This window comes from Cebus imitator, unplaced genomic scaffold, assembly GCF_001604975.1.
Source record: "Cebus imitator isolate Cc_AM_T3 unplaced genomic scaffold, Cebus_imitator-1.0 Scaffold87, whole genome shotgun sequence".
Taxonomy (NCBI): Eukaryota; Metazoa; Chordata; class Mammalia; order Primates; family Cebidae; genus Cebus; species Cebus imitator.
This window is the reverse complement of record NW_016107402.1, coordinates 6,194,031-6,221,549: the sequence shown is the minus strand read 5'-3', so window position 1 is coordinate 6,221,549 and position 27,519 is coordinate 6,194,031. Positions and strand designations below refer to the sequence as shown.

The window sequence follows — 27,519 nt, the reverse complement described above, 5'->3', positions numbered from 1 at the left end:
GCAATTCTCCTGCCTCAGCCTCCTGAGTAGCTGGGATTACAGGCACGCGCCACCATGCCCAGCTAATTTTTTTGTAGTTTTAGTAGAGATGGGGTTTCACCATGTTGACCAGGATGGTCTCTATCTCTTGACCTCGTGATCCACCCGCCTCGGCCTCCCAAAGTGCTGGGATTACAGGCTTGAGCCACCGCGCCCGGCCGGTCTTGAACTCTTGAGCTCAGGCAGTCCACCCGCCTCGGCCTCCCAAAGTGCTAGGATTACAGGCGTGAGCCACCATGCCCGGCCTAATTTTTTCTTTTAACTGGTAGTATACACCAATATAAGTTAACAAGTAATACTTTCATTGTATTTTATTCAGGTCTTTGTAACGAGATTAAAAGGAGGTGACCTAAAATCAGGAGAAGCAAGGTAAAAGCTGTTTGATTCCTCTATCACTTTCCCTACTCCATGATCTTCAATGTCTGTCCTACACTAACCTTGGCAGAATTTTGGAGTCTGTTTTCCAAGAAAGTGTAAAGCAAATGGTCTCTGGAATGGGGTCACAAAAGGCACTTGATGGTAGGTATATGGTACAAAAAATGGAAGGGGTTGGGCACAACGGCTCACGCCTGTAATCCCAACTTTTTGGGAGGCCAAGTTGGGAGGATCACTTGAACCCAGGAGTTCAAGACCACCCTGGGCCACATACCCCATCTTTACAAAAAGTAAAAAAATTTGTCACGTATGGTGGTATGTGCCTATAGTCCCAGCTACCTGGGAAGCTGAGGTGGGAGGATTGCTTTAGCTCAGGAGGTTGAGGTTGCAGTGCCATTTTTTTTTTTTTTGAGTCAAAGGAAGACTCTGTCTCAAAAAAACAAAAGTAAAATGAAAAATAAAATAAGGGCAGATGCAGAGGCTCATGCCTGTAATCCAAGCACTTAGGGAGGGTGAGGCAGGTGAATCACTGAAGGTCAGGAGTTTGAGACCAGCCTGGCCAACACGGTGAAACCATGTCTCTACTAAAACTACAAAAATTAGTCAGGCATGGTGGCAGGTGCTTGTAATCCCAGCTACTCAGGAGGCTGAGGCAGGGAGAATCGCTTGAACCCCAGAGGCAGAGGTTGCAGTGAGCCGAGATGGCACCACTGCACTCCAGCCTGGGTGACAGAGCGAGACTCCATCTCAAAAAAAAAGGAAAAATAAAATAAAAGAAAAATGGAAGGAAATTAAGTGAAAATATGCATAATTAATGCTGAATGCAGCAGCCTCTTTACTCAGTCTTCCTCATCCCTTACCATAAAAACACAGTGGGAAGACTGTGCCCCTGAGACCATGATACTGATATGAGAATGTTCATCAACAATAAAGCCAAGAAGCTCACCCAAAGGCAACCTGCCTATGCATTTAAAGCTTCTAACTGGCTATTCAGTCCCTTACTTTTAATCCTCAGCAGACAGCTAATTATTACTTGACATCAGAGAAAAACTCAAACATAAAAGAAACAAAATAAATGTTTAAAAACAATGTTAGGAAAAAAGAGACTATGCAGGGCAAGGAAAATCTGTGGAAAGAATGAAAGGATATGATAAAAAGAAACATTCAGAGACTTAAAAAAGACCTTCTGGAGATTAAAAACTAATAGTAGAAAAGAAAAATTTAATATGAGTAGAAGGTAAAGTTGAAAAATCTTGCAGGAAATAGATCTAAAGGAAAAAGAAATGAAAATTAGAGAATTATTCTAGGAGGTTCAACATCAAGAAGCTACTGGCAACCAAGACAGAGGAAGACACGAAGCTTTGGGAAACAAAGGAGCTAACACAGGAAAGAAGCAGGGTTGCCAGGAAAATGGAGACTGGATAACCCAGGATGACAGTTTTGTGCCACCATTTCAGACTGCAAGGTCACCTGTACGGACTGGAGCAATGTGACTCAAGAGACATATTGAGGTTGTAATCACCAAGATCTCTGCTGCCACTTATCCTTTTTAAAGCTAAGAACAAAGTACCCAGGTGAGCCTGGCCCTCAGCCTGTCTTGACTAAATGCTTATGGATTTCTTCTTTGAACATACTTGGTTGCCTAATGAGTTCCAGACACTCATTTCACCCCACAGAAGTTTCTTTAACCCAGCGGTCCCCAACCTTTTTGGCACCAGGGACTGGGTTAATGGAAGACAATTTTTCTGCAGATGGGGTTCGGGGTAGTTTGGGATGAAACTGTTCTACCTAATTGCTGATCTGACAGGAGGTGGAGCTCAGACTGTAATGCTCACTGGCTCACTGCTCACCTCCTACAGCCCGGGGGTAGCAGTGAGGCGTACTCCTGCTTAGGAGAAACCACAGAGCTACTCACTCCCGCTGACCATATTTCTGTCAAACATCCAAGATCTAACCTTGCCCAATACAGTTTCCAGGATTAAGTCTTAATTTAACTCATGACTTCCATAGAAGGAACTCTAAGAACCTCAGGAAAATGAAGCAAGTATAATCTGTTGATCTCTGGGGATCCCTGAGATCCTTTCAGGAGTCCAAGAAGTAAAACTAAATATATAAGAATGCAAAAAATTATTTTCCTTTTCCACTGTGTTGACACTTGCACTGACAGTGCAAAAGCAATGGTGAGCAAAACTGTTAGCACCTTAAGACAAACCAAGGCAGGAGCACCAAGCTGTAGCAGAAATCACTGTATTCTTCACAACTGCACAGTTATAGTTAAAAATAAATTCAATTTTAAGAATATCCTTGATAAAGCAATAAAAATATTAGTTTTAATAAGTATCATCTGTTTAGTACATATCTTTTTATTACTGTGTATGATGAAACAGAAGTTATGTATAAAGCACATTTGTATACTAAGTATGATGGTTAACTCCAGGAAAGGCATTTGTGTGATTGAGTTGCAAACTGAACTAGACAGTTTTCTTCATGGAATACTATTTTTACTTGAAAGACTGAAAAACAAACTATGTTAATCAAGGTTAGCTATTTGACAGGCATTTTCTCAAAAGTAAGCCTGTCACTAATAAAGAAAATTGACAGTATTTGTTGCCAGTAATAGAATTCAAGCTTTCAAGTGAAATTAAAATTTTGGAAAATTTATATCCAGGGTGAGCCTGACAGCTTCCCAACAATTAACATTTTTTTCAACGAGACCAATAGTGATATTAACAAACATGATATTTAAATATTATATAATGAAATGTGTAAGCATCTGTCCATGTAGAAAAGGTCCGAGAGACCTTAGGTCTATCCCTCTGGTACTTTATTCTTAAAAATCTCTCACTACGGCCGGGCATGGTGGCTCATGCCTGTAATCCCAGTACTTTAGGAGGCCTAGGTGGGCGGATCAAGAGATTGAGACCATTCTGGCCAGCATGGTGAAACCCCATCTCTACTAAAATACAAAGATTAGCTGGATGTGGTGGGGAGCACCTGTAGCCCAGCTACTTGGGAGGCTGAGGCAGGAGAATTGCTTGAACCCGGGTGGCGGAGGTTGCAGTGAGCCAAGATCATGCCACCGCACTCCAGCCTGGTGCCTGGCAACAGAGTGAGACTGTCTCAAAATAAATAAATAAATAAATAATTCCCTCACTACTTTTATTTCTAGAATATCACAAATAATTCTTTTTCTTTCTTTTTTTTTTAAGAGGCAGTTTCTGTAAATTTTTTTATTTTTTATTTTTTGCTTCAATAGGTTTTTGGGGAATGGGTAGTGTTTGGTTACATGACTAAATTCTTTATTGGTGATTTCTGAGATTCTGGTACACCCATCTATATACCGTACCCAATGTGTAGTCTTCTATCTCTCTCTTTTTCAATATTTCTACATAATTGTTAGCTAACTTGATTACAACAAAATTCTCACTCCACCAAAAGAAACAAACTCATTTTACATCCTCAATTCTTTTGTCAAATGACACTGAATACACCAAATTCTTATCATATGTATACGTGTGTAAATGTAAACAACTAAGAAAAAAATCAGTATAACATTTAGAAGGAAAAATGGAGACAGAGGAAACTGGTTGTTAGCTATAACTATGAATCATTTCTATTTTTCTCTAAAATCCATATTATGATTGAATGAATGTTAATTTACAAATTCCAAGATTTAAATAAGTATTTAGAAAAAAATAACCTCAGGCTGGATGTGGTAGCTCATGCCTGTAATCTGAGCACTTTGGGAGGCTGAGGCAGGAGGATCACCTGGGGTCAGGAGTTCAAGACCAGCCTGGCCGATTTGGCGAAACCCTGTTTCTACTAAAAATACAAAAATTAGCTGGGCATGGTAGCAGATGCCTGTAATCCCAGCTGCTCAGGAGGCTGAGGCAGGAGAATCACTGGAACTTGGGAGGTGGAGGTTGCAGTAAGCCGAGATTGCGCCACTGCACTCTGGTCTGGGCGACAAGAGTGAAACTCTCTCTCAAAAAAAAAAAAAGAAAAGAAAAAGAAAAAAAATAATTTCACTGGCACAGAACCCAAATTTCTACCTATCTTAGTAAACAAATCAAAAGTACATTTCACTTTATGCCTCAATTGACTGCTGGCCAACCATAACTTCTATAGCAACCCTCACTTTGATATTATCTAGTAAATTTAAGTTATATTTAAGGTTAATTTCAGTTGAATTTAATTGTTTAATAATAAACCTGATTGATAAGATTATATTAAAATTTAGGTTATGTTTACTTAAGTGAAGCAAGGAGGTCAGTCAGAATGAAAACTTAGGTTTCCAGTAAAAACCTATGGAGTCGTCATATATTATTCTAGTTTATCATGTGGTCATGTTCTTTAGAATTTGTCACCAGGCTACTACAATAAAACTCAATTTACCAAATTCTTCAAGAATTAACTTGGTAATGAATGAAGCTACAAAATTTATGAATAAAGTACAGACTGCCCTCTTGTGTTCAAACTAAGGAAGGATCTAATTGATTAGGTGTAATCCTAAAAACTCCTCTTCATGGGGAAACAAAAGCCAAGGTCCTAAAGAAATTATCTAAGGTCATTAAAAGCAGAAAAATCCTGATCTTACAAGGTAACAAAGAACAGTCTTCTCAAAGCAAGACAAAAGCTCTTAATCTGAGCCAGATGATTGCTAGTACCAGTAGCCCAAAGAGCCTAACCTCAGTTTGTATTATATAGCTATATTTTACTATACTTCCTCAAGCTGCATTGACATAAAAAGGGATTCAGACTTCTTTCTGTGTGATGAAGGATCAGAAAATGCTTAAATCGAATGGTTCCTCCAGCATGCTGAAATCAAAGAAGTAAAACTGCCTCTGATTTCCTTTTTTTTTTTGCTGATGTGTATTTTAAAAGGAAAAGTACTTCCTAACTAGTCTTCCTAGTCAATGTTATAGTTTCAAAAAATCTGATATCTTAGACATAACTCTCACTTTGAAATGAGCATCAGTAAAAACTAGGGCCAGGAGTGGTGAAGTATGCCTGTAGTCCTAGCTATGTGGGAGAGTAAAGCACAAAGATTGCTTGAGCCCAGGAGTTCAAGGATGTAGCATGCTATGATTGTGTCTGTGAATAGCCATTGAACTCCAGCCTGTGTGACATAGTGACACCCAGTCTTAAAAAAAAAATGGGGGGGGTTTCAACACATAGTAAATGACTTTATCGCCAAAAGGGCAGATACTAAACCTTTTTATATCTAGACTTATATTCCCTTACTCATGTTGCTAGATGAAATATATGCAGGTAAAACTTATCTAGAAATATCAGGCTGAGTACAGTGGCTCACGCCTGTAATTTCAACACTTTGGGAGACCAAGGCAGGTGGATCCCTTGAGCCTAGGAATTCCAGACCAGCCTGCTCAACAAGGCAAAGTCCTCTCTACCAAAAAAAAAAAAAAAAAATCAGTCGCGCATAGGGGTGCACACCTGTAGTCCCTGCTACTCAGGAGGCTCAGTTGAGAGGATTGCCTGAGCACAGGAAGTCAAGGCTGCAGTGAGCTGTGATTGTGTCACTACACTCCAGCCTGGGTGATAGAGTGAGACACTATCTCAAAAAAAAAAAAAAAAAAAAAAAAAAATATATATATATATATATGTACAAACACACACACACTATACATACATATATGTATTACACATGCCTGCTATTATGATTACTTCCATGTTATCTCTTTTTTTTGTCTTTTTGAGATGGAGTCTCTCTGTGTCACTGAGGTTGGAGTGCAGTGGCATGATCCTGGCTCAGTGCAACCTCTGCCTTCTGGGTTCAAGCAATTCTCCTGCTTCAGCCTCCTGAGTAGCTGGGATTACAGGTGCCTACCACCATGCCCAGCTAATTTTTGTATTTTTAGTAGAGATGGGGTTTCACCATGTTGGCCAGGCTGGTCTCAAATTCCTGACCTCAAATGATCCGCCTGTTGGCCTCTCAAAGTGCTGGGATTACAGGCATGAGCCACCGCACCCAAGCACTTCCATGTTATCTTTCATTGGCCAAGTACTAATGAAGCACTACAAAGAACACTTGTTTCTGAAATATTGGCAGAACTACATTTCCAACCAAAGAGAAGTATATGTAAGTTACTGAGTAATCAAAATAGAAAAATTTACTTAATTATTTTTCTTTTTTTGAGACAGTCTTACTCTGCTGCCCAGGTTGGAGTGCAGGGTACAATCTCAGCTCACTGCAACTTCTGCTTCCGGAGTTCAAGCATTTTTCATGCCTTACCCTCCGGAGTAACTGGAATAACAGGTGTGTGCCACCATGCCCAGCCAAATTTTTGTATTTTTAGTAGAGATGGGGTTTTGTCATGTTGGCCAGGCTGGTCTCAAACTCCTCGCCTCAAGTGATCCACCTGCCTCAGCTCCCAAAGTGCTCCGATTACAGGCTTGAGCCACTGTGCCAGCCAAGATAAAGAAATTTAAATTTCTCATTTTAACTTGTCAAATGATTCTTGATTTTTCTTTTCTTTTTTTTTTTTAATATGTTTTTCTTTCTTTTTTTTAACTGGCAATTTTTATTTGATTCTTGATTATTCTTCATTAAAAATGTTACTTGTGCAATATATAATGAGTTTGTCAATGTCATTTTTAAACAAATTAATATTTTTAAAGTTTCTGAGGTTTAATTTATAATGCACTAAATATCAATAGATGTCATATAAATGAAAGGCCATTGGCAGTCTAACTATCATTAAGTATGCAACTGGATCCTTATAGAAGCAAAAAGTTTGAGACTTATTCTAGAGAGTAGCATACTGAACATGAAAAAAAAAAAACAACAATTTACTCTCAAAGCTTTAATGGAGGTGAGGAAAGAAGAGAAATGTCATTTACTAAGGAAAATGCAGGTGATACTTACCAAATGGATCTTCCATGCCACTATTAATCAGTTTAGGGTGGTGAGATATTGTTTCTAAAAAGAGAAAAAGGTAAATGATACACTTAATACATGTAGTCCATCCCCTTTTATACTTAAAAAAAAATCCTAATTCAGTAACATTGACTACAGTTTAAAAGTGGAACATTATGGAAATGTACAACTTATTAAATGACAGGTTTTTTTTTGTTTTTTGTTTTTTTTTAGACAGGATCTCCCTTTGTTGCCCAGAGTGCATTTTAATCCCCTGAGGATTACAAGTGCCTGCCACTGCACTGGGCTGGGAGTTATTTTAAGGGAATTGAGATACAGATGCACAATACTAAACTATCATAAAACATTTAAATATTTTTAAACTAATTTTTGTCTTAAAATACATTATTCTCAGTTTCCTCAAATAAGTTCCCTTTCCAATCCTCATTTTGAATTTACTGGAGTATAAGAAAAAAGGTAAGTTTTTTTGTAAGAAAAATACAACACCTGAGAAAGGGCATGAAGAACATCTTTGAAGAAGGGAATTGGTTTTTGCCTAAGGAAAGTGGAAGTTATTTTAGACACAGGAGAATGGTTCAGTAAGCTGTAAGTTTATCCACTCAAGTATAAAAATAAAACAAAAAATATTTCAAAAGAAAGTTGACTAAGTATAATACACAACCTCCTGCACTCCCAATGAAGACAAGTGTCAAATCTGCCCTATCCAGCTTCCTATTCCTCCCATGGTTTTTATCCTAACGTCATTCCCCAACAGTCTAAACACTAAACTCCAATTCAGAGTCTGCTTTTATAGATCACGACATACTGACAGTTGGTGCCAGGAATGACTAGAGAAACTTGGGAGTAAGATGTGGTTACAGAGTTGAATCACTAGCATACTAGAGAGCAATGAGGATCCTACTGCTGGTGGTAGGTGTAACATGGATAATTTCTGGCCTAAGGTCCTGATCCAGTTCTTAAACTTCCACTAGTGATGAACAGTGCTATCTATCTAGTTGATTAGTTGTGTCAGGTACTTGAAGAGTGCTATGGTTTGAATGTCCCTCCAAAACTCACGTTGAATTTTTTTTTCCCAGACAGGGTCTCACTCTGTCACCCAGGCTGGAGCACAGTGGCACCATCATGGCTCCCTGCAGTCTCAACCTCCTGGAGTCAAGTGATCCTCCAACCTCAATCTCCTGAGAAGCTGGGACTACAGGTGCATAAAACCACAGCTGACTAATTTTAAAAAATTTGTTGTAGGGATGGTGTCTCACAACGTTGCTCAGCTGGTCTTGAATTCCTGAGCTCAAGCAATCCTCCTGCCTTGGCCTCCCAATGTGCTGGGATTACAGGTGTGAGCCATCATGCCCAGTCTTGTGCTGAAATTGAATTGCCATGGTGATGGTATTAAGAGATGGGACTGCTGAGGCAGGAGGATTGTCTGAGCCCAGGAGTTTGAGACCAGCCTGGGCAACATAACAAGATCCCATCCCTACAAATTTTTTTTTAAAGAAGCCAGGAGTGGTGGCACATGCCTGTAGTTCCAGCTACTTGGGAGTGTGAGGCAGGAGGATCTCTTAAGCCCAGAAGTTTGAGGCCACAGTGAGCCATGACTGCACTTCTGCACTCAAGCCTGGGTGACAGACCAAATCCCTGGGGGGTGGTGGGGGAGAGGGAGATGGGACCATTAACAAGTGATTAGGCTCTGCCCTCATGAGTGGATTAAATTATCAGGACAGTGGGCTTGTTATAAAAGCAAGTTCAGCACCCCCTTGTTCTCCTGAGCTCTCTTGCCCTTCTGCCATTGGATGACACTGCAAGAAGGCGCTTGCCACATGGAGGACCCATAGACCGTAGACTTCTCAGCCTTTAAAACTGTAAGAAATACATTTATTTTCTTTATAAATTACCCAGTCTATGGTATTGTTACAGTAACACAAAATGGACTAAGACAAACAGTAAGGAGAAAACTATAATGACAATTGGGTTGAATGGCTATTGCTAAATTCAATTGGTGCTCTAGAAAAAGAGAGGGACTAACAGCCAATGGTGAATGTCACAGGGCCTCATTGGTAACTTATGAGAAGGCTCTTTCCTCTTGCAGCAGGAGGACAAAACAGTTGAAGAGTAGGCCCAGGAGGTAATCATCACAGTAGCTCAACTCCAAAGAAAGTTGATTCAGCCAAGAGAGGTATGTTATATCAATTTCAGGGCCTAATACATGGGATGAAGACATCTGAGTTGATGCCCCTCCAAAAATCTCAAATGCCCAGATACTGTTTAACCCCAAGACTGCAAAAGTAGCCCACTTGCCCTTTAAGAACTAGCACCCTTCTCTTGCAGAATGATAATGCAGAAGCCTCCTCATCCTACTCCCCAAAAAGCAATGCCCTCAGGATCTGCCACCATTACCTCCCATCTAATGACCACTCCTCTTAGCAGGGCTTTAACTTGCAGTAAGTGGGTCACAGCACAAACCAGTACAGATGTGCTGGGCCTGGAAGGTCAGAAAGGAACTGTAACTGCAAGACCTATCCAGCTTGTACTGGAAACATCCAGAGAAATACACATGTGACCAAATTCTGAGGGTCCATGAACAAATAAGCACTTGAACAGAATATAAGATTGAGAAGGGAGAGGTTATCAACCACTCTTTAGAGATAGAGGATTCAACACGCTGCCAAAAAACCCAGGATATGGTGTGAACTTACTACTGGGATGGTTTCTAGACGTTGGAAGTGTACAATGTCCCATGCTAAGTAAAGTTGCAACATAAGACTGCAGTGGCAGACAGAGAAGGAAGGGATTAAAATGTTTAGTGAAGTAGGCATGCTGACAAGGATGCATTACATCTGGGAATAAAACTCATCAAATGATTACGTTCCTTGGACAGGATGGGAGGGTGCCATAAGAAATGTGCTGGTGAGGGGGTACTGGCATCATTAAGAAGTTCACTAATTGTTTTCCTTCACAGGAGAGGTTGTTATAAAACTAAGCTCAGGCCAGGCATGGTGGCTCACACCTGTAATCCCAGCATTTTGGGAGGCCAAAGCAGGCGGATCACATGAGGCCAAGAATTCAAGACCAGCCTGGCCATCATGGTGAAACCCCGTCTCTACCGAAAATACAAAAATTAACCAGGTGTGGTGGTGCACGACTGCAATCCCAGCTACTTGAGTGGCGGAGGCATGAGAATCACTTGAACCTGGGAGGCAGGGGTTGCAGTGAGCCGGGATCACGCCACTGCCCTGTAGCCTGGGTAACAAAGTGAGACTATCTAAAAAAAAAAAACAAAACAAAAAACCTAGGCTCACTGATAGCACTACAATAGCCATGACAGGACCCTGAAAGGAGACCAAGTCATGGTACTTCAGGTGGATACAGTTACCATAAGGATCACCAAGATCAGACTGGCAATCAAATATGACTCACAGATTTATGGAGAGAGCTAAGAGAACACGATGTCACTGGAGGCAAAACAGATGAGCAGCCTATAAGAGCACTACTCTATTTGTAACATCAAAATAAATGAAAGTTAAAAGATCAGGATTCTGAGGGCAGTCATCCTAATAAAAAAATCAAGATTCCATGTCCAGTTTCTATACTTAAGTCTACTTCACATCCTAAACCCATTGATTGAAGGAGGCCAGGTACTTAGGGGAAAGGAACCTGCAACACCAAAGTATAACAATTCCCTGAAAAATCTGTGGGACTGAGAGACTTAAACAATATAGGTCTCAGGGATTGTGGTGCTTAGAATGTCTCTGCACCTGGAGTTTAACACTCTGCAGTCACCATCTTGAAATTCTTATATCTATAAATTCTCTAAGTCTGATGGGAAAATGAAGCATGTGTTCGGGGGCTGGTGCCTCAGCCCACATAAGGCCTGACTTCTGCTATCTCCCCAGGAAGGGCTCTTGGCTAACCACTGCACACCCTCTGGCCCCATTCCTTCCCTTTGTGGGTTAGCAGTGCCATAGTGCTTTGGTGGGCAATTCCAAAGGGACCTCTTGCCCACTCCCAATCCAGGTGTAGTGAGCATGCAGATTACATGCAGGTAGTTGCTCTTCCTATGGCTATTTACTCAGGTAACTATAAACTGAGGAAAGGAGAACATTTTCATGTTTTGAGGACAGACAAGTTGGCACTGATACTGGAGTCTGAAGTGTCATAATGGGCTTATAAGGATCATGAAATAAATGGGATCCTGGCCAAGATCCAGCTCATAGTGGATTTCCTAAGTTTGTGGACCCTCCTGGTGGTCATTCCCTGGTAACTGAATGTTAAATTGAAATAGATATCCTTGGGGCCGAGTGTGGTGGTTCATCCTGTAATCCCAGCACTTTGGGAGGCCGAGGTGGATGGATCACCTGAGGTCAGGAGTTTGAGATCAGCCTGGGCAACATGGTGAATCCCCGTCTCTACTAAAAATACAAAAATTAGCTGGACATGGTGGCCTGCACCTGTAGTCCCAGCTACTCAGGAGGCTCAGGTATGAGAATCACTTGAATGTAGGAGGTGGAGGTTGCAGTGAGCTAAGACCATGCCACTGAGCTACAGTCTGGGCAACAGAGTAAGACTCGGTCTTAAAACAAACAAACAAACAAAAAAACACCATCAAAAAAGTGATAAGGCAACCCACAGAATGGGAGAAAATTTTTGCAAATCATCTCTCTGATAAGGAACCTATATCTAGAATGTATAAAGAATGCTAACTCAACAAAAAGACAACCCAACTTAAAAACGGGCAAAGGATGTATATAAACATTTCATAACAGAAGATGTACAGTCAATAGGCACATTAAAAGATCTTCAACATCTTTAGCCCTGTAGGAAATGCAAATCAATGTGACAAGGAGATAACACTTTACACCCATTATGATGGCTATAATAAATAAGATAGATAATAATAAGTGTTGAGAGCTAAACCAAGAACACATGGATACTAGGAGGGGAACAACAGACACTGGGGCCTGCTTGACGGTGGAGGGTGAGAGGATCAGAAAAAATACCTAACAGGTACTATGGTTATTGCCGGGGTGACTAAATTATCTGTGTCACACCAAACCCCTGTGACACACGGTTTACCTATATAACAAACTTGGATGTGTGCTCCTGAACCACAATAAAAGTTAAATAAATAAATAACAAGTATTAGGAAAGATGTAGAGAAACTGGAGCCGTAATACACTGCTGGTGAGAATGTAAAATGATGTAGCAGAGGAAGAGTAACAGTTCACCACACAGTAAAACAGAGTTTACCATATGATCTACTCCTAGGTATATATCCAAGAGAAATAAAAACATATGTCCATACAAAACCTTGTACACAAGCCAGGCGCAGTGTCTCATGCCTGTAATCCTAGCACTTTGGGAGGTCAAGGTGGGTAGATCACTTGAGATCAGGAGTTCAAGACCAGCCTATCCAACATGGTGAAACCCCATCTCTACAAAAAACACAAAAATTGCTCAATCGTGGTGGCACGCGCCTGTAATCCTAGCTACTCAGGAGGCTGAGGCAGGAAAATCACTTGAACCCGGGAGGCAGAGGTTGCAGTGACCCAAGATGGTACCACTGTACTTCCACCTGGGGACAGAGTAAGACTCAGTCTCAAAACAAACAAATGAAAAACTTGTACACAAATGTTCATAGCAGCATTATTCATAATAGCTAAAAAGTGAAAACCAACGTTTATCCACTGATCACTGGATAAACAAAATGAATACAATGGAACATTCAGCAATAAAAAGAAATGAAGTATTGACATATGTTATAACATGGATAAATGTTTAAAACACACTAAATAAAGGAGGATAATCACAAAGGGCCACACAGTGTATGATTCCACTTACATGAAATGTCCATAATAGGTAGGTCTGTAGAGACAGAAAGTTGCAGTAGCCTATGTCAGGGGTGCGTGGGGAGGAGATTAGAGAGTGACAGCTAAGGGGAACAGTTTTCTTGGGAGTAATTAAAGTATTCTAAAATTGGTTAGAGTAATGGTTGTACAACTTGCAAATATATTAAAAGCCATTGAGTTGTGTACTTTAAACTATAAAGTAACTGTAAATTGCATAGAGTTTAAATTATATCTCAAAAATACTTTTTTTTTTTTTTTTTAAGTAGTAGATCTGAGCCACACCAGGGTATACTGTGGTAGCAGGCTGTTGTACTGGCTGGATCCCCCATTAAGGAATAATGGGACTGCTGCTGGCAGACAGCCTACAACTGTCAATCCCTTCAGGAATTGCCTCAGATATGAAGAGCTGACTCAAGGAAGGTCATATCCTTCTCAGGGGTCCACATCTAATCAAGACCAGGGTGTAACCCCAGCCGTTACAGCACACATAAGACAACCCTAATAGGTCATTTTAGCTCCAGAGCCCCTGTGGGGTCCACTAAGGCTCCTGTTGGATCTCTATTGCTGCTTGACTTCTCCCTCTGCCCAAATACTGCTGCTCCTGTCCCCTCCCTTCCCATGGGTGTTGATCCCAAGAGCACTTCCTAATAAACATTCTTTGGGATGAACTATCAGAGTCTGCCTCAAAGAGAACCCAACTTAAGACAGTACTCCTTTAAGTATAGGACTTTGCTGACAGTTTGTCAGCCATCTGATACTTTCCCATTACAATATTAAGCTATCTAAATCACAGATCATAATTTTCCAATACCACATGGTCCTCTGACATGTTCCAAGGGACTCTTATAAACCTCTAATTTCTCTATTAGATTATACTGAACTCTTCCAAACCCACAGTATTCATTTACTTTTTTTGATTAATATTCTTATAATATCAATCCTAGGGGATGATCCTACGTTTGTGATGGAAAGTTTCCATTAACAAAATACCCCTGTTCTTACAGAATCACAAACAGAAGGATGTCTTGCTAGAAACATGCTGTGTAGTTTTTGCAGAGGAGAAGGCTACTTTGTGTCTCTACTAACTGGATGCCTGTGCAAGACAGAAATATTCCTACAGCCTCTGTAACCACCAGTAAACAGATGATGCTCAAACGTATACATATTTTCAGTCCAGATCTCTCTCAGAAGCTCAAGGTAAAAGCCAAAGTCCTTTCAACAGCTTCTAATGCCCTAAGACAAAGGTCACATACTCCCATCTTGTTCAAGTACTCTCCTCCTTCCTCACTAAACTCCAGGCAGATGAACCTCCTTGCTGCTCCTTTGATGTGCCAGGCATGCTGAGGCCTTCTGCACTAGAATATCCTTCCCCTCCATATTCATTTCTCAATTCTTTTAGGTTTTTGCTTAAATGTTAACTTCTCAGTTAAGCCTTCCTCATCACCCTGCTTTAAACTGCAATCACCAAGACCACTCCATCTCAGCTTAATCTCTTTTTCCAGGTTTCTATTTCTCAAAGCACTTATTCTAATATACTACATATTTACTTTTTAATTTTATCATCTCTTCTCACTAAAATATAAGCTCTTTCAGGACAGGCATTTTGGCTGTTTTCATCCACTGCTGTATCTTCAACACTTAAAAGAGTTCCTATAAAATAGCAAGTGCTCAGTAACTATTTTTTCAATGAATGAGATCCAAATTAACATGTCCAACTCACTCAACATCTCCACTTAGATATCTACAAACCTATGTTCAACATGCACAACTCATTATCTACCTTCTACTTAACCTTACTCCTTCCTCTTCCTGCAGCTTTCACCATCCACCTAACTGACCAAATGAGAAGTCTCATCTTATACTTTATGAGTGATTTCCAAAACATATCTTAGATCCTTGTCTTCATCTTCATTGCCTAAACACACAACAGAATCCAAAATATTCTCACTTCCTCTGAACTGTTCCCCTCGAATCTATGTTTCACAGGCCCAGTAACTGTTAAGTGTTCACTAAACTGGGATCTATGGACCTCCCGGTCTTTGTTTTCCTACGTCAACTAAGGTAGTCTCTTTGGCAGAAACCTCCTCCTCTTCCTAACCTCTACGTGTTGCAGAGCCCCAGGATATGGTCCTTAAATCTCTTCTCCTTGCTATCTTTACACATAGAATATAATTGGCATGTGGAAGAAATAGCTCTTTTATTGTGTTTTGTCCCAAAAACTGCAGGACATTTAGCAACCCTTACTTAGTATCCCTCACTCCAGCCCATTAAACGCCCACAACCTCCCCAGTAATTAGGATGTCCAAAATCAACCTGCTAACTTTTTTTTTTTTTTTTTTTTTTGGTTAACGCCTTTATCTTTTTTTTTTTTTTTTTTTTTTTTTTGCGACGGCGTTTCGCTCTTGTTCCCCCGGCTGGAGTGCAATGGCGCGATCTCGGCTCACCGCAACCTCCGCCTCCTGGGTTCAGGCAATTCTCCTGCCTCAGCCTCCTGAGTAGCTGGGATTACAGGCACGCGCCACCATGCCCAGCTAATTTTTTGTAGTTTTAGTAGAGACGGGGTTTCACCATGTTGACCAGGATGGTCTCGATCTCTTGACCTCGTGATCCACCCGTCTCAGCCTCCCAAAGTGCTGGGATTACAGGCTTGAGCCACCGCGCCCGGCAACCTGCTAACTTTCTAAAACCCTCCTAGAGAAGCAGTAATCAATCCCTCCCCCTTGAAATGAACCCTGACTAGTCAGCTCATCCAGTCCTACAATTTTTTTTTTTTTTTGAGACAGGGTCTCACTCTGTCATCCAGGCTGGAGTGCAGCAGCACAATCATAGCTCGCTGCAGCTGTTAACTACTGAGGTCAACTGATCCTCCCACCTCAGCCCCCTGAGTAGGTAGGACTACAGGTACACACCACCCACCCTAATTTTTAAAATTTTTAATTTAATTTTTCTTGAGGTGGAGTTTTGCTCTTGTTGCCCAGGTTGGAGTGCAATGGTGTGATCTTGGCTCACTGTAACCTCCGCCTCCCGGGTTCAAGTGATTCTCCTGCCTCAGCCTCCCGAGTAGCTGGGATTACAGGTGCCCACTACCATGCCCAGCTAATTTTTATATTTTTAGTAGAGACAGTGTTTCACTATGTTGGCCAGGCAGGTCTTGAATTCTTGACCTCAGGCAATCTGCCCACCTCAGCTTTACAAAGTGCTGGGATTACAGGTGTGAGCCACTGCGCCCAGCTTAAATTTAAAAAAATTTTTGTGAGACAGGGTCTCAACATGTTGTCTAGGCTGGTCTCAAATTCCTGACCTCCCATCTTGATCTTCCAAAGTGTTGCAATTACATACGTAGGCCAATATGCCCAGCCTAGTTCTACCATTTTTAATACCCCCTGTATACACTGATGATATAAACAAATTCTATTTCCAGGCTGACCCTCTCCCCTGAACTTCATGAGACTGATATATCTACAGCATATTCAATACTCTATTTGGAAATCTAGCAAGTTTCACAAACATAGTTTTAAAGAACAAACTCTTGATTTCCTACTCCCAATTTGTTCCTCCCCTAGTATTCCCAAATCATGAGTAGGGCAATAGATGTAAAGCACTTTGAAAAACAGCTGGCATCTGCTTTAGCTGCTATTTTACATCATTACTTCAGTAAAATGGCAGCTTAAGTTTTCTAGTTGCTCAACAAGGTATCATCCTTGACTCTTCTCTTTCCCTCACAGATACAATTAAATCATTACCAAATCTTATTGCCTCCACTTCCAAAATATATCCATAATTTAACCACTTTTCACTCTAGTCCAAGCTATCATCATCTCTTGCTAGACTAGTATAACCATCCCCTAAACAACCTCCCTTCTACTCAGACTCCTATATTGTTATCCTCAGACTGACCTGGGTGATCTTTTCAAAAAGTAAAGTAGGGTCAGATACAGTGGCTGATGGCTATAATCCCAGTGCTTTGGGATACTGAGGTGGGAGGATCACTTGAGGCCAAGAGTTCAAGACCAGCCTGGGCAACACAGTAAAATCCCTGTCTCTACAAAAAAAAAATTAAAAATTAGATGGGCACAGTGATGAGTGCCTGCAGTCCTACTCTGAGGTGGGAGGACAGCTTGAGCCCAGAAGTTCAAGGTTACAATGAGCTATGATTGCACCATGGCACTACAGCATGGGCAACAAAGCAAGACCCTGTCTCTATTTAAAACAAAACAAAACAAAAATGGGCGGGGTGGCTCACACCTATAATCTCAGCACTTTGGGAGGCCAAGGCGGGCAGATCACCTGAGGTCTGGAGTTCAAAACCAGCCTGGCCAACATGGTGAAACCCCGTCTACTACAAATACAAAAATTAGCCAGGCGTGGTGGCGGGTACCTGTAATCCCAGCTACTTGGGAGGCTGAGGCAGGAGAATGGCTTCAATCCAGGGGGTGGAGGTTGCAGTGAGCCAAGATCACCCCACTCTGTTGCACCTTACTCTGTTGCACTCCAGCCTGGGCAACAGGGAATCCAACTGAAAAAAAAAAAAAAAGAATAAAAAAACTAAAATAGGTCATATATCCCTATTGTAACCAAGTATCCCAACCTCAAAATGCATTTTAAAACTTTTTTTCCTTTCTTGCTTTTAGCCTTTGAAACATAACTTTGAAAATCTTTGTTTCCCTTTCCTACCAGATACTTCCACGAACAACGCTCACTTATTTAATTATGTGCTGGCTTAGAAATTCCAGGGGCCAATTTTGAAACAAACCAGGCAGAGATAGCCAGTTGCAGAATCCTCCCACCTAAGAGGAGTTATGAACACTTGGCCAACCACTACTGAGCCAAAGTCAGGATGATGCAAACCAGAACTCCAGACAGGCAATTACTTAAGACAGCCATGGGAACAAGATTTGAAGGCCTACCACTCCTGCACCACTATCACATATTTCCCACATTTCCCTTCTTAAAACCCTTCACTCAGGCTGGGCGCAGTGGCTCATGCCTGTAATCCCAACATTGTGGGAGGCCGAGGTGGGCAATCACCTGAGGTCAGGAGTTCGAAACCAGCCTGGCCAACGTGAGGAAACCCCCGTCTCTACTAAAACTACAAAAATTAGCAGGGTGTGGTGGCACCCACCTGCAGTCCTAGCTACTTGGGAGGCTCAGGCAGGAGAATCACTTGAACCCAGGAGGTGGAGGTTCCAGTGAGCTAAGATCATACCACTGCACTCCAGCCTGGGAAACAGAATGAGACGCCATCTCAAAAAAAACCCTTCACTCAGCCCAAAAAGTTGGAATGGTCTTTTGAAGGCATGAGCCTGGCTATTCCCCAACTGCTAGCATTTGATTAATAAAACTGCTTTCCTTAAACTGCACCTGGCTTCTCTTTTTTTTGGCCTCTGAGTGGCAAGCAAATCACCTGAGGGCAGGAGTTCGAGACCAGTCTGGCCAACATAGTGAAACCCCATCTCTATTAAAAATACAAAAAAATTAGCTGGGCGTGGTGGTGTGAGCGTGTGTAGTCCCAGTTACCTGGGAGGTTGAGGCAGGGTAATTGCCTGAAGCGGGGAGGTGGAGGTTGCAGTGAGCTGAGATTGTGCCACTGTACTCCAGCCTGAGCAACACAGGGAGACTCTGTCTCAAACAAACAAACAAAAACAAACTCTTTTTTTTCTACCTCTTTACATAGCTAATTCCTTTATATCTCAAGCTTGGCTAACACGTCTTCCAGAATACCTTCTGTATTAGTCAGGGTTCTTCTCAGAAACAGAACCAGTAGGATGGATATGAAACATACATATTTGAGATCTTATAAAACTACTGCCTCAAAAGTGCTTCTTTTTGAAAATCAGTATTTCATTTAATTAATTATTATTATTATTTTTTGAGACTTGGTCTTGCTCTGTCATGCAAGCTGGAGTGCAGTGGCGTGGACCCTGTCTCCGCCTCCTGGGTTCAAGCAATTTTTCCAACTTAGCCCCCAGGGTAGCTGGGACTACAGTGGTATGCCACCATGCCCGGCTAAGGTTTGTATTTTTAGTAGAGACGGGGTTTCACCATGTTGGCCAGTCTGGTCTCGAACTCCTGACCCCAAGTGATCCGCCTGCCTCAGCCTCCTAAAGTGCTGGGATTACAGGCAAGAACCACCATGCCCGGTCTTTTATTTTTTGAGACAGGGTCTACTCTGTCACCCGGGCTGGAGTGCAGTGGCACAATCGTGGCTCACTACAGCCTCAACCTCAAGTGAGGCTCAGGTGATCTTCCCACCTCAGTCTCCTGAGCAGCTGGGACTATAGGAGCACACCACCACACCTGGCTAATTTTTGTATTTTTTGTAGAGACATGGTTTTACCATGCTGCCCAGGCTATTCTCAAAATCCTGGGCTCAAGCAATCTGCCTGTCTTGGTCTCTTAAAGTGCTGGGTTACAGGCTTGTGCCACTGTGTTCGGCCTAGAATTTTTATTAGAATTATATTCTGTAATACTAGAAGCTTTGGTCTGTGGTTTACCCAAAAGATATTTAATGCTGCTAATGGTTGCTAATGGTAGCCACAGTGTTAACATAGGTATATGAGAATTCTAAAATATACTATCCTCTTCCCAGCTTTAATGGAACTCTTCAAATGTATCAATTCCTCAACCTGGTAACTGTGGCTAGGTCAAATCAGTGAAAGCAACACAGAAGCATGTACTATAGGTTAGAAACTTGATATTAAAAGCAAAAATTATTTTTTTTCTCAACTACCCTACTAATAGCTTCATTCCTTGTTTCATTTTGAATGTCCAGGATAGTCTCAGGTTGCACAAACAGATATAAATGAATTTACTAAGATGGAAACCATCAAGTATGAAATAATTTTCTGCCTTTTCTATTCCTTTCTTGGCAATTGCTGTAACGCTAGATCCGTGTTCTTCAAAATAACCTTCTCCCTTCTGAGAAAGCTTAACAAGTCAGGCAAAAATCAAAAATAAAAGTTTACAGGTTAAGAGAACTTACATGATCTTTCACTGGACAAATCAGTACAAGTTAGTTTCAAATATTAATCACACACAAACTAGTTACTGATTTTGGTCACAAAAGATAACACTGCAGAATAATTTAATCTTCTTGTCTTTGTGGATTCAAGTGGGATTAATAATACTCATCTTCAATGAGAATCTCATGAAATGGCATTTGTTACAAAATAAAACAGTAAGAAATGGGCTGTGCCTGGCATATAGTGGGCAGGGCATGCTTAAAGCTCACCCCACTCAAGTTCATTTCTAAAACAAAAAAGGCAGATTTTGATTCTATCATGAGTCTAAGTCTGATCAAAATATGCGATGTCTAAAAACACCATCACAATAATGAAACCTAAATTTACATGGGCAGAGAAAGAACAACTAAAGTGTTATTTCCATATTTCCTTGGACTTGATTTAAAAGCACATCATGGCCAGGTGCAGTGGCTCACGCCTGTAATCCCAGCACTTTGGGAGGCCAAGGCGGGTGAATTACCTGAGGTCAGGAGTTTGAGACCAGCCTGGCCAACATGGTGAAACCCTGTCTCTATTAAAAAAAAAAAAAAAAAAAAAATTAGCTGGCTGTGGTGGCACACTCCTGTAATTCCAGCTATTCAGGAGGCTGAGGCAGGAGAATCACTTCAACCCGGGAGGTGGAGGTTGCAGTGAGCTGAGATTGCACCATTGCACATTCCAGCCTTGACAGCAAGTACAAAATTCCGTCTCAAAAAAAAAAGCACATCACTAGAGAAAAATTAAGAAAGTAATAAGGTATCATCTATTCTTCTAGAATGGCTTTCAGGTGCTACTAAGTTAATATAAGGAGTAAATACTGTAATCTACATGCATCTTTATTATCTGTCACCAATTTATCCTTTTCTCTGGAAATCTGGAAGCATAGAAAATCTTTACATTTCCCTAAAATAACTTCCTTTGCTATTTCTAAGCTATTTTTGTTACTACTTGGCAGAGAAATTTAGTAGCTACACATAAAAGCAGTTAATAAAGACCTTCATTGTTTTTGCCTATCACAAAGAAAATGAAACATACAGAGATTTACAATCATGTTCTTAGTAAGGATGGAGTTTTACAAATGGAAAAGCCTGTCCAAAAGAAAAAGTTATGCTTAAGAAAAGTTTGTTTTTAAGCACAAATATTCAACATCTAACATATTACTGAAGAGTAAAGACATAAAAATGAAATTAATTTCTCCTTTAAAGAAAAACTGTCTTCCTCCTCTGTTAAAGACAGTAGTTCTGTTACCACTAAGAAGCATGAATCAGTTTTTTAAAACAGAGGTGTGGCTTATTGATAAGCAAAACCATTGCGTGCTAATACAAATTATCTCAGAAAATAACACTAGTGAGTTATAAAGGACATTACTTTCAGAAAACATGCATAAGCTCAGAAACGGCAATTCATCATCATCACTGATCATGACAAAATCAATAACCACAAAAAAGAAGCCATATTTATTTCTGGCACTGTATGTATCACATTTTGAGGAAATCCCAAACACAAAACAGTTTTAAAAGATGGCCAGGTTCGGGCGCAGTAACTCATGCCTATAATCCCAGCACTTTTGGAGGCCGAGGTGGGTGGATCACCTGAGGTCGGGAGTTCGAGACAGCCCGACCAACATGGAGAAACCCCATGTCTACTAAAAATACAAAATCAGCCAGGTGTGGTGGCACGTGCCTGCAACCCTAGCTACTTGGGAGGCTGAGGCAGGAGAATTGCTTGAATCCAGGAGGCAGAGGTTGCGGTGAGCCAAGATCTTGCCATTGCACTCCAGCCTGGGCAACAAGAATGAACCTCTGTCTCAAAAAAGAAAAAAAAAAAAGCCAGGTTAGGTAGATCACACCTGTAACCCTAGTGCTTTTGGAGGTCAGGGCAAGAAGATCACTTGAGGCCAGGAGCTTGAGACCAGCCTAGGCCAAAATCCCATCGCTATAAAAATAATTCTTTTTTAATTAGGGCACATCAATTGTCCCAGCTACTCAGGATAAGGCAGGAGGATTCCTTCCCCTTCCCTCCCTCCCTCTTTCCTTCCTTCTCTTTCCTTCTTTCCTTTTCTTTCCTTCCCTCCCTTTCTCCCTCCCTTCCTTCCTTCCTGTTAGAAATACACACTAACAATTAAAAAGTATAGTAAATTCATAAACCAGTAATATAGCCATTTACTATCATTATCAAGTATTATATACTATACATAATCGTATTTCCTTCCCTCTTCCTTTCTTCCTTTTCTTCTCTTTTTTTCTTTTTTTTAACTTTTTAAGCCTTTTTGTCAAAAACTAAGATGCTAACACATTAGCCTAGGCTTCTACAGGGACAGGATCATGAATATCACTGCCTTCCATCTCTACATCTTGCCCTGTTGAAAGGTCCTCAGGGGTATTAACAGGCATGGAGCTGTCATCCCACAGTGCCTTCTTCTGGAATACCTCCTGAAAGACCTGCCAGGGGCTGTTTTATAGTTAACTTAAAAAAAATAATAAGGCTGGGTGAGGTGGCTCACACCTGTAATCACAGCACTTTGGGAGGCCAAGGTAAGCAAACTGCTTGAGCCAAGGAGTTCAGGACCAGCCTGGACAACATGGCAAAAGCCTGTCTCTTAGGGGGAGTAAAAAAAAAAGCTAGTGTGGTGGCGCATGCCTGTAGTCCCAGCTACTTGGAAGGCTGAGGTGGGAGGATCACCTGAGCCTCAGGGGTCAAGGCTGCAGTGAGCCCTGATCATGCCGTTGCACTCCAGCCTGGGCAACAGAGTGAGACCCTGTGTCAAAAATAAAATAAAAAATAAAATAAAATAAAATAGTGTGTGTGTGTGTGTGTGTGTGTGTGTGTGTGTGTACAGAAGGAATATACACAAACAAAAAGTATAGTAGCCGGATGCGGTGGCTCATGCCTGTAATCCCAGCACTTTGGGAGGCTGAGGCAGAAGGATCATGAGGTCAGGAGTTTGAGACCAGCCTGGCCAATATGGTGAAACCCTGTCTCTACTAAAAATACAAAAATGAGCTGGCGTGGTGGCATGCGCCTGTAATCCCCGTTACTTGGGAGGCTGAGATTACACCACTGTACTCCAGCCTGGGTGACAGAGTAAGACTCTGTCTCAAAAAATAAATAAATAAATAAAAATTAAAAGTATAGTAAAAGCTGGGTGTGGTGACTCATGCCTATAATCCCAGCACTTTGGGAGGCCTAGGCAGGCAGTTCATGAGGTCAGGAGAGATTGAGACCAGTCTGACCAACATGGTGAAACCCCATCTCTACTAAAAAAAAAAAAAAAAAACCAAAAAATAAAAAAAAAAAAAAAAAAAAAAAAAAAAGTATAGTAATATAATCATTTATTATCAAGTATTATACACTATACATAATTAATAAACTCTTTTTTTTTGAGACGGAGTCTTGCTCTGTCGCCTAGGCTAGAGTGCAATGGCATGATCTCAGCTCAGTGCAACCTCCGCCTCCTGGGTTTAAGCCATTCTCCTGCCTCAGCCTCCCAAGTAGCTGCGACTACAGGCGCATGCCACAACATTCAGATAATTTTTGTATTTTTAGTAGAGACGGGGTTTCACCATGTTGGCCAGGATGGTCTTTATCTCCTGATCTGTGATCCACCTGCCTTGGCCTCCCAAAGTGCTGGGATTACAGGTGTGAGCCACCGTGCCCCACCTACTATACATAATTGAATGTGTTACCGTTTTATGACTGCCAGCACAGGTTTGTTTACTACAGCATTACCACAAACGTACTGCATTGTGTATAACATGATGATGGCTATGTCACCAGCAATAGGAATTTTTCAGCTCCATTTTAATCTTACAAGACCACCATCATATATGAAGTCCAGCATTGATGGAAGTGTTATTATACAGTGCATTTCATTTAATGGAATGAGCCTACTATAGTGGTCTGCATTTATCAAGAAATTAGGGTTGCCATAGCGGAAGGATGAACCCCTCTCCCAAGCATATACAGATGTTGTCCCAGAAGTCTTATCTCTTACCTAATCTTATTTAAGAAGGTAAAGTATATAAAAGATTGTTAGTAAAATTCCCAATCTTATTGGTATCACCAATGGGTTAAAAGAGATTGTGCCATATTTGGTTTTTAACTGACAAATAAAACTTGTATATAGTTATGGTGTATAAAATGACATTTTGAAATACAGTAGCCCCCTCTTATCCTTGGGGGATAAATCAATGGACAGTATTGAATCCAACTGCACTCAATCAAAGCATGTTTTTGTTCATGTCTCCCTCCAACACATTTTCTGTCTTTTCCATCTTCACTAGGAACTTATCGTGCACTGTGATTGCAACTTCTGCAATGTGAAATACAACAGCAAAACTAGCATGATTTTCTTTTTTCTTCTTCACAATTTCACAGATAGAAAATTAATTCTTTCGAATGTCATATGCAGGGTTCATAAAAAACAACAACAAAAAAAAATTGGCCAGGCGCGGTGGCTCAAGCCTGTAATCCCAGCACTTTGGGAGGCCGAGGCGGGTGGATCACGAGGTCAAGAGATCGAGACCATCCTGGTCAACATGGTGAAACCCCGTCTCTACTAAAAATACAAAAAATTAGCGGCATGGTGGTGCGTGCCTGTAATGCCAGCTACTCAGGAGGCTGAGGCAGGAGAATTGTCTGAACCCAGGAGGCGGAGGTTGCGGTGAGCCGAGATTGCGCCATTGCACTCCAGCCTGGGCAACAAGAGTAAAACTCCGTCCCAAAAAAAAAAAAAAAAAAAAAAAAAAAAAGAAAAAAAAAAAAAAAAATTAAAAAAAAAAAAAAAAAAAAAAAAAATTAATTTTTACTATAGATTTTAGCAGTCCTGACAGAAGATTTTTTTTTTCATTAGTAAGTCTAGAACTTTCATCTTTTTGCTTAAAGGATGCACTTAGTAGTTTCTCGGCTGGGCATGGTGGCTCACACTTGTAATCCTAGCACTTTGGAAGGCCAAGGTGCAGGGGATCACTTGAGCCCAGGAGTTCGAGATCAGCCTGGGCAACATGGCAAAACCCCATCTTCACAAAAAAATAAAAAAATTAGCCAGGCATGGTGATGCACACCTGTAATCCCAGCTCCTCTGGAGGTTGTGGTGAAGGACTGTTTGAGCTCAGGAGGTGGAGGTTGCAGTGAGCTATGATGGGGCCCCTCAACTCCAGTCTGGGCAACAAAACAAGAGTCTGTCTCAAATATAAATTAATAAATTATCCTTGGTATACCAAATTGCCAGCGTCATTACTCTTGTACTTTGGGACCATTATTAAGTAAAATAAGGGTAACATGAACATGAACACTGCAATAGTCTGAGTCAATCTGATGACCAAGTCTGCTACTAAAGGGCATGTAGCGTATTCAGTGTAGAGTATTCATGTAGCATATTCAGTGTGGAGACACTGAGCAAAGTGTCTTCACACTGCTTATTTTGTGCTTATTTCACAAAATAAGCAGGATGGCAAGAAAGTTCATCACACTATTCAGAATGGCGTGCTATTTAAAACTATGAATTGTCTGTTGCTGGAATTTCTTTTTCAGGTCTTCAGACCATGGCTGATCTTGGGTAACTAAAACCACAGAAAGCAAAACTGTAGGTAAGGGGGGAACTACTGTATGTGTAGACTGTGGAATGGCTAAATCGAACTAATTAACATATCACATACTTAAGTTTTTTGTGGTGAGAACACTTAAAATATCTCAGCAATTTTCAAATATAGAATACATTTTTATTAACTAAGGTGGCCATGTTTTATAACAGATTTCTTGTATTCTTCTTTCTGTCTAACAGAAATTTTATATCCTTTGACCAACATCTCCCCAATCTCCTCCCCCACCCAAGCTCCTGGTAACCACTATGCTATTCTCTGCTTCTGAGAGTTTGACTTTTTTATTTTATTATTTTTATTTATTCATTTATTGTTTTTCTTATTGAGACAGAGTCTTGCTCTGTTGCCCAGGCTGGATTGCAGTGGTGCAATCTCAGCTCACTGCAACCTCCGCCTCCTAGGTTCAAAAGATTCTCCCACCTCAGCATCCCAAGTAGCTGGAACTACAGGCGTGTGCCACCATGCTCGACTAATTTTTTTTTTTTTTTGAGACGGAGTCTCACTTTGTCCCCCACGCTGGAGTGCAGTGGCTCGATCTCAGCTCACTGCAACATCCACCTCCCAGTTTCAAGTGATTCTCCTGCCTCACCCTCCCGAGTGGCCAGGATTATAGGTATGTGCCACTGAGCCCAGGTAATTTTTTATATTTTTAGTATTTTCACTGTGTTAGCCAGGATGGTATAAATCTGATCTTGTGATCCGCCTGCCTTGGCCTCTCAAAATCAGTCTGGCCTTTTCTCTTTTTTCCTTTTTTTTTTTTTTAAGNAGCTGAAGTTTTGCTCTTGTTGAGTGCAATGGCAGGGTCTAAGCTCACTGCAACCTCCGCCTCCTGAGTACCTGGAATTACAGGCACCTGCCACCACACTCGACTAATTTTTGTATTTTTAATAGAGATGGGTTTCACCATCGTGGCCAGGTTGGTCTTAAACTCCTGAAATCGTGATCCACCGGCTCCAGCCTCCCAAAGTGCTGGGATTACAGGCATGAACCACTGTGCCTGTCCTATTTTATTTTATTTTTGAGACAGGGACTCATATTGCCCAGGCTGAAAAGCAGTGGCACAATTACGGCTCACTACAGCCTCAACCTCCTTGGGCTCAGGTGAGATCTTCCCACCTCAGCCTCCCAAGTAACTGGGAGTACAGGTGCACACCACCACACCTGGCTAATCTTTGTATTTTTTTGTAGAGATGGGGTTTCACCATGATGCCCAGGACGGTCTCAAACTCCTGGGCTCAAGCAATCTGCCTGGCTCGTCCTACCAAAGTGCTGTGTTACAGGCTTGAGCCACTTGCACCCAGCCTGGAATTTTTTTTTCTTTTTTTTTTTTTTTTTAGATGGAGTCTCTCTCTGTCACCTAGCCTGGAGTGCAGTGGTGTGATCTTGGCTCACTGCAACCTCCACCTTCTGGGTTAAAGTGATTCTCCTGCCTCAGCCTCCTGAGTAGCTGGGATTATAGGCATGTGCCACCATGTCCAGCTAATGCTTTTGTATTTTCAGTAGAGACAGCATTTCACCATGTTGGCCAGGCTGGTCTCAAACTCCTGACCTCAGGTGATCTACCTGCCTGTCAAAGTGGCTGGATTATAGACGTGAGCCACCATGCCCAGCCCCAGCCTGGAATTTTTATTAGAATTATATTCTGTAAGCCGGGCGCGGTGGCTCACGCCTGTAATCCCAGCACTTTGGGAGGCCGGGGTGGGTGGATCATGAGGTCAAGAGATCGAGACCATCCTGGTCAACATGGTGAAACCCCGTCTCTA

The 27,519-nt window shown here is 41.4% G+C and overlaps 1 protein-coding gene across 3 annotated transcripts in view; it reads right to left on the bottom strand.

The window, feature by feature from the left end:
* Positions 1–27,519, bottom strand: part of PHACTR4 (phosphatase and actin regulator 4) — a 125,715-nt gene that overhangs the window by 76,808 nt on the left and 21,388 nt on the right. For all 3 annotated transcript variants that reach the window (XM_017534751.2, XM_017534750.2, XM_017534753.2), the window contains exon 2: positions 7,301–7,354. In XM_017534751.2, the coding sequence (XP_017390240.1) occupies positions 7,301–7,316 (16 nt within the window). In that variant the 5' untranslated portion in view covers positions 7,317–7,354. The remainder of the gene's footprint in view (positions 1–7,300; positions 7,355–27,519) is intronic.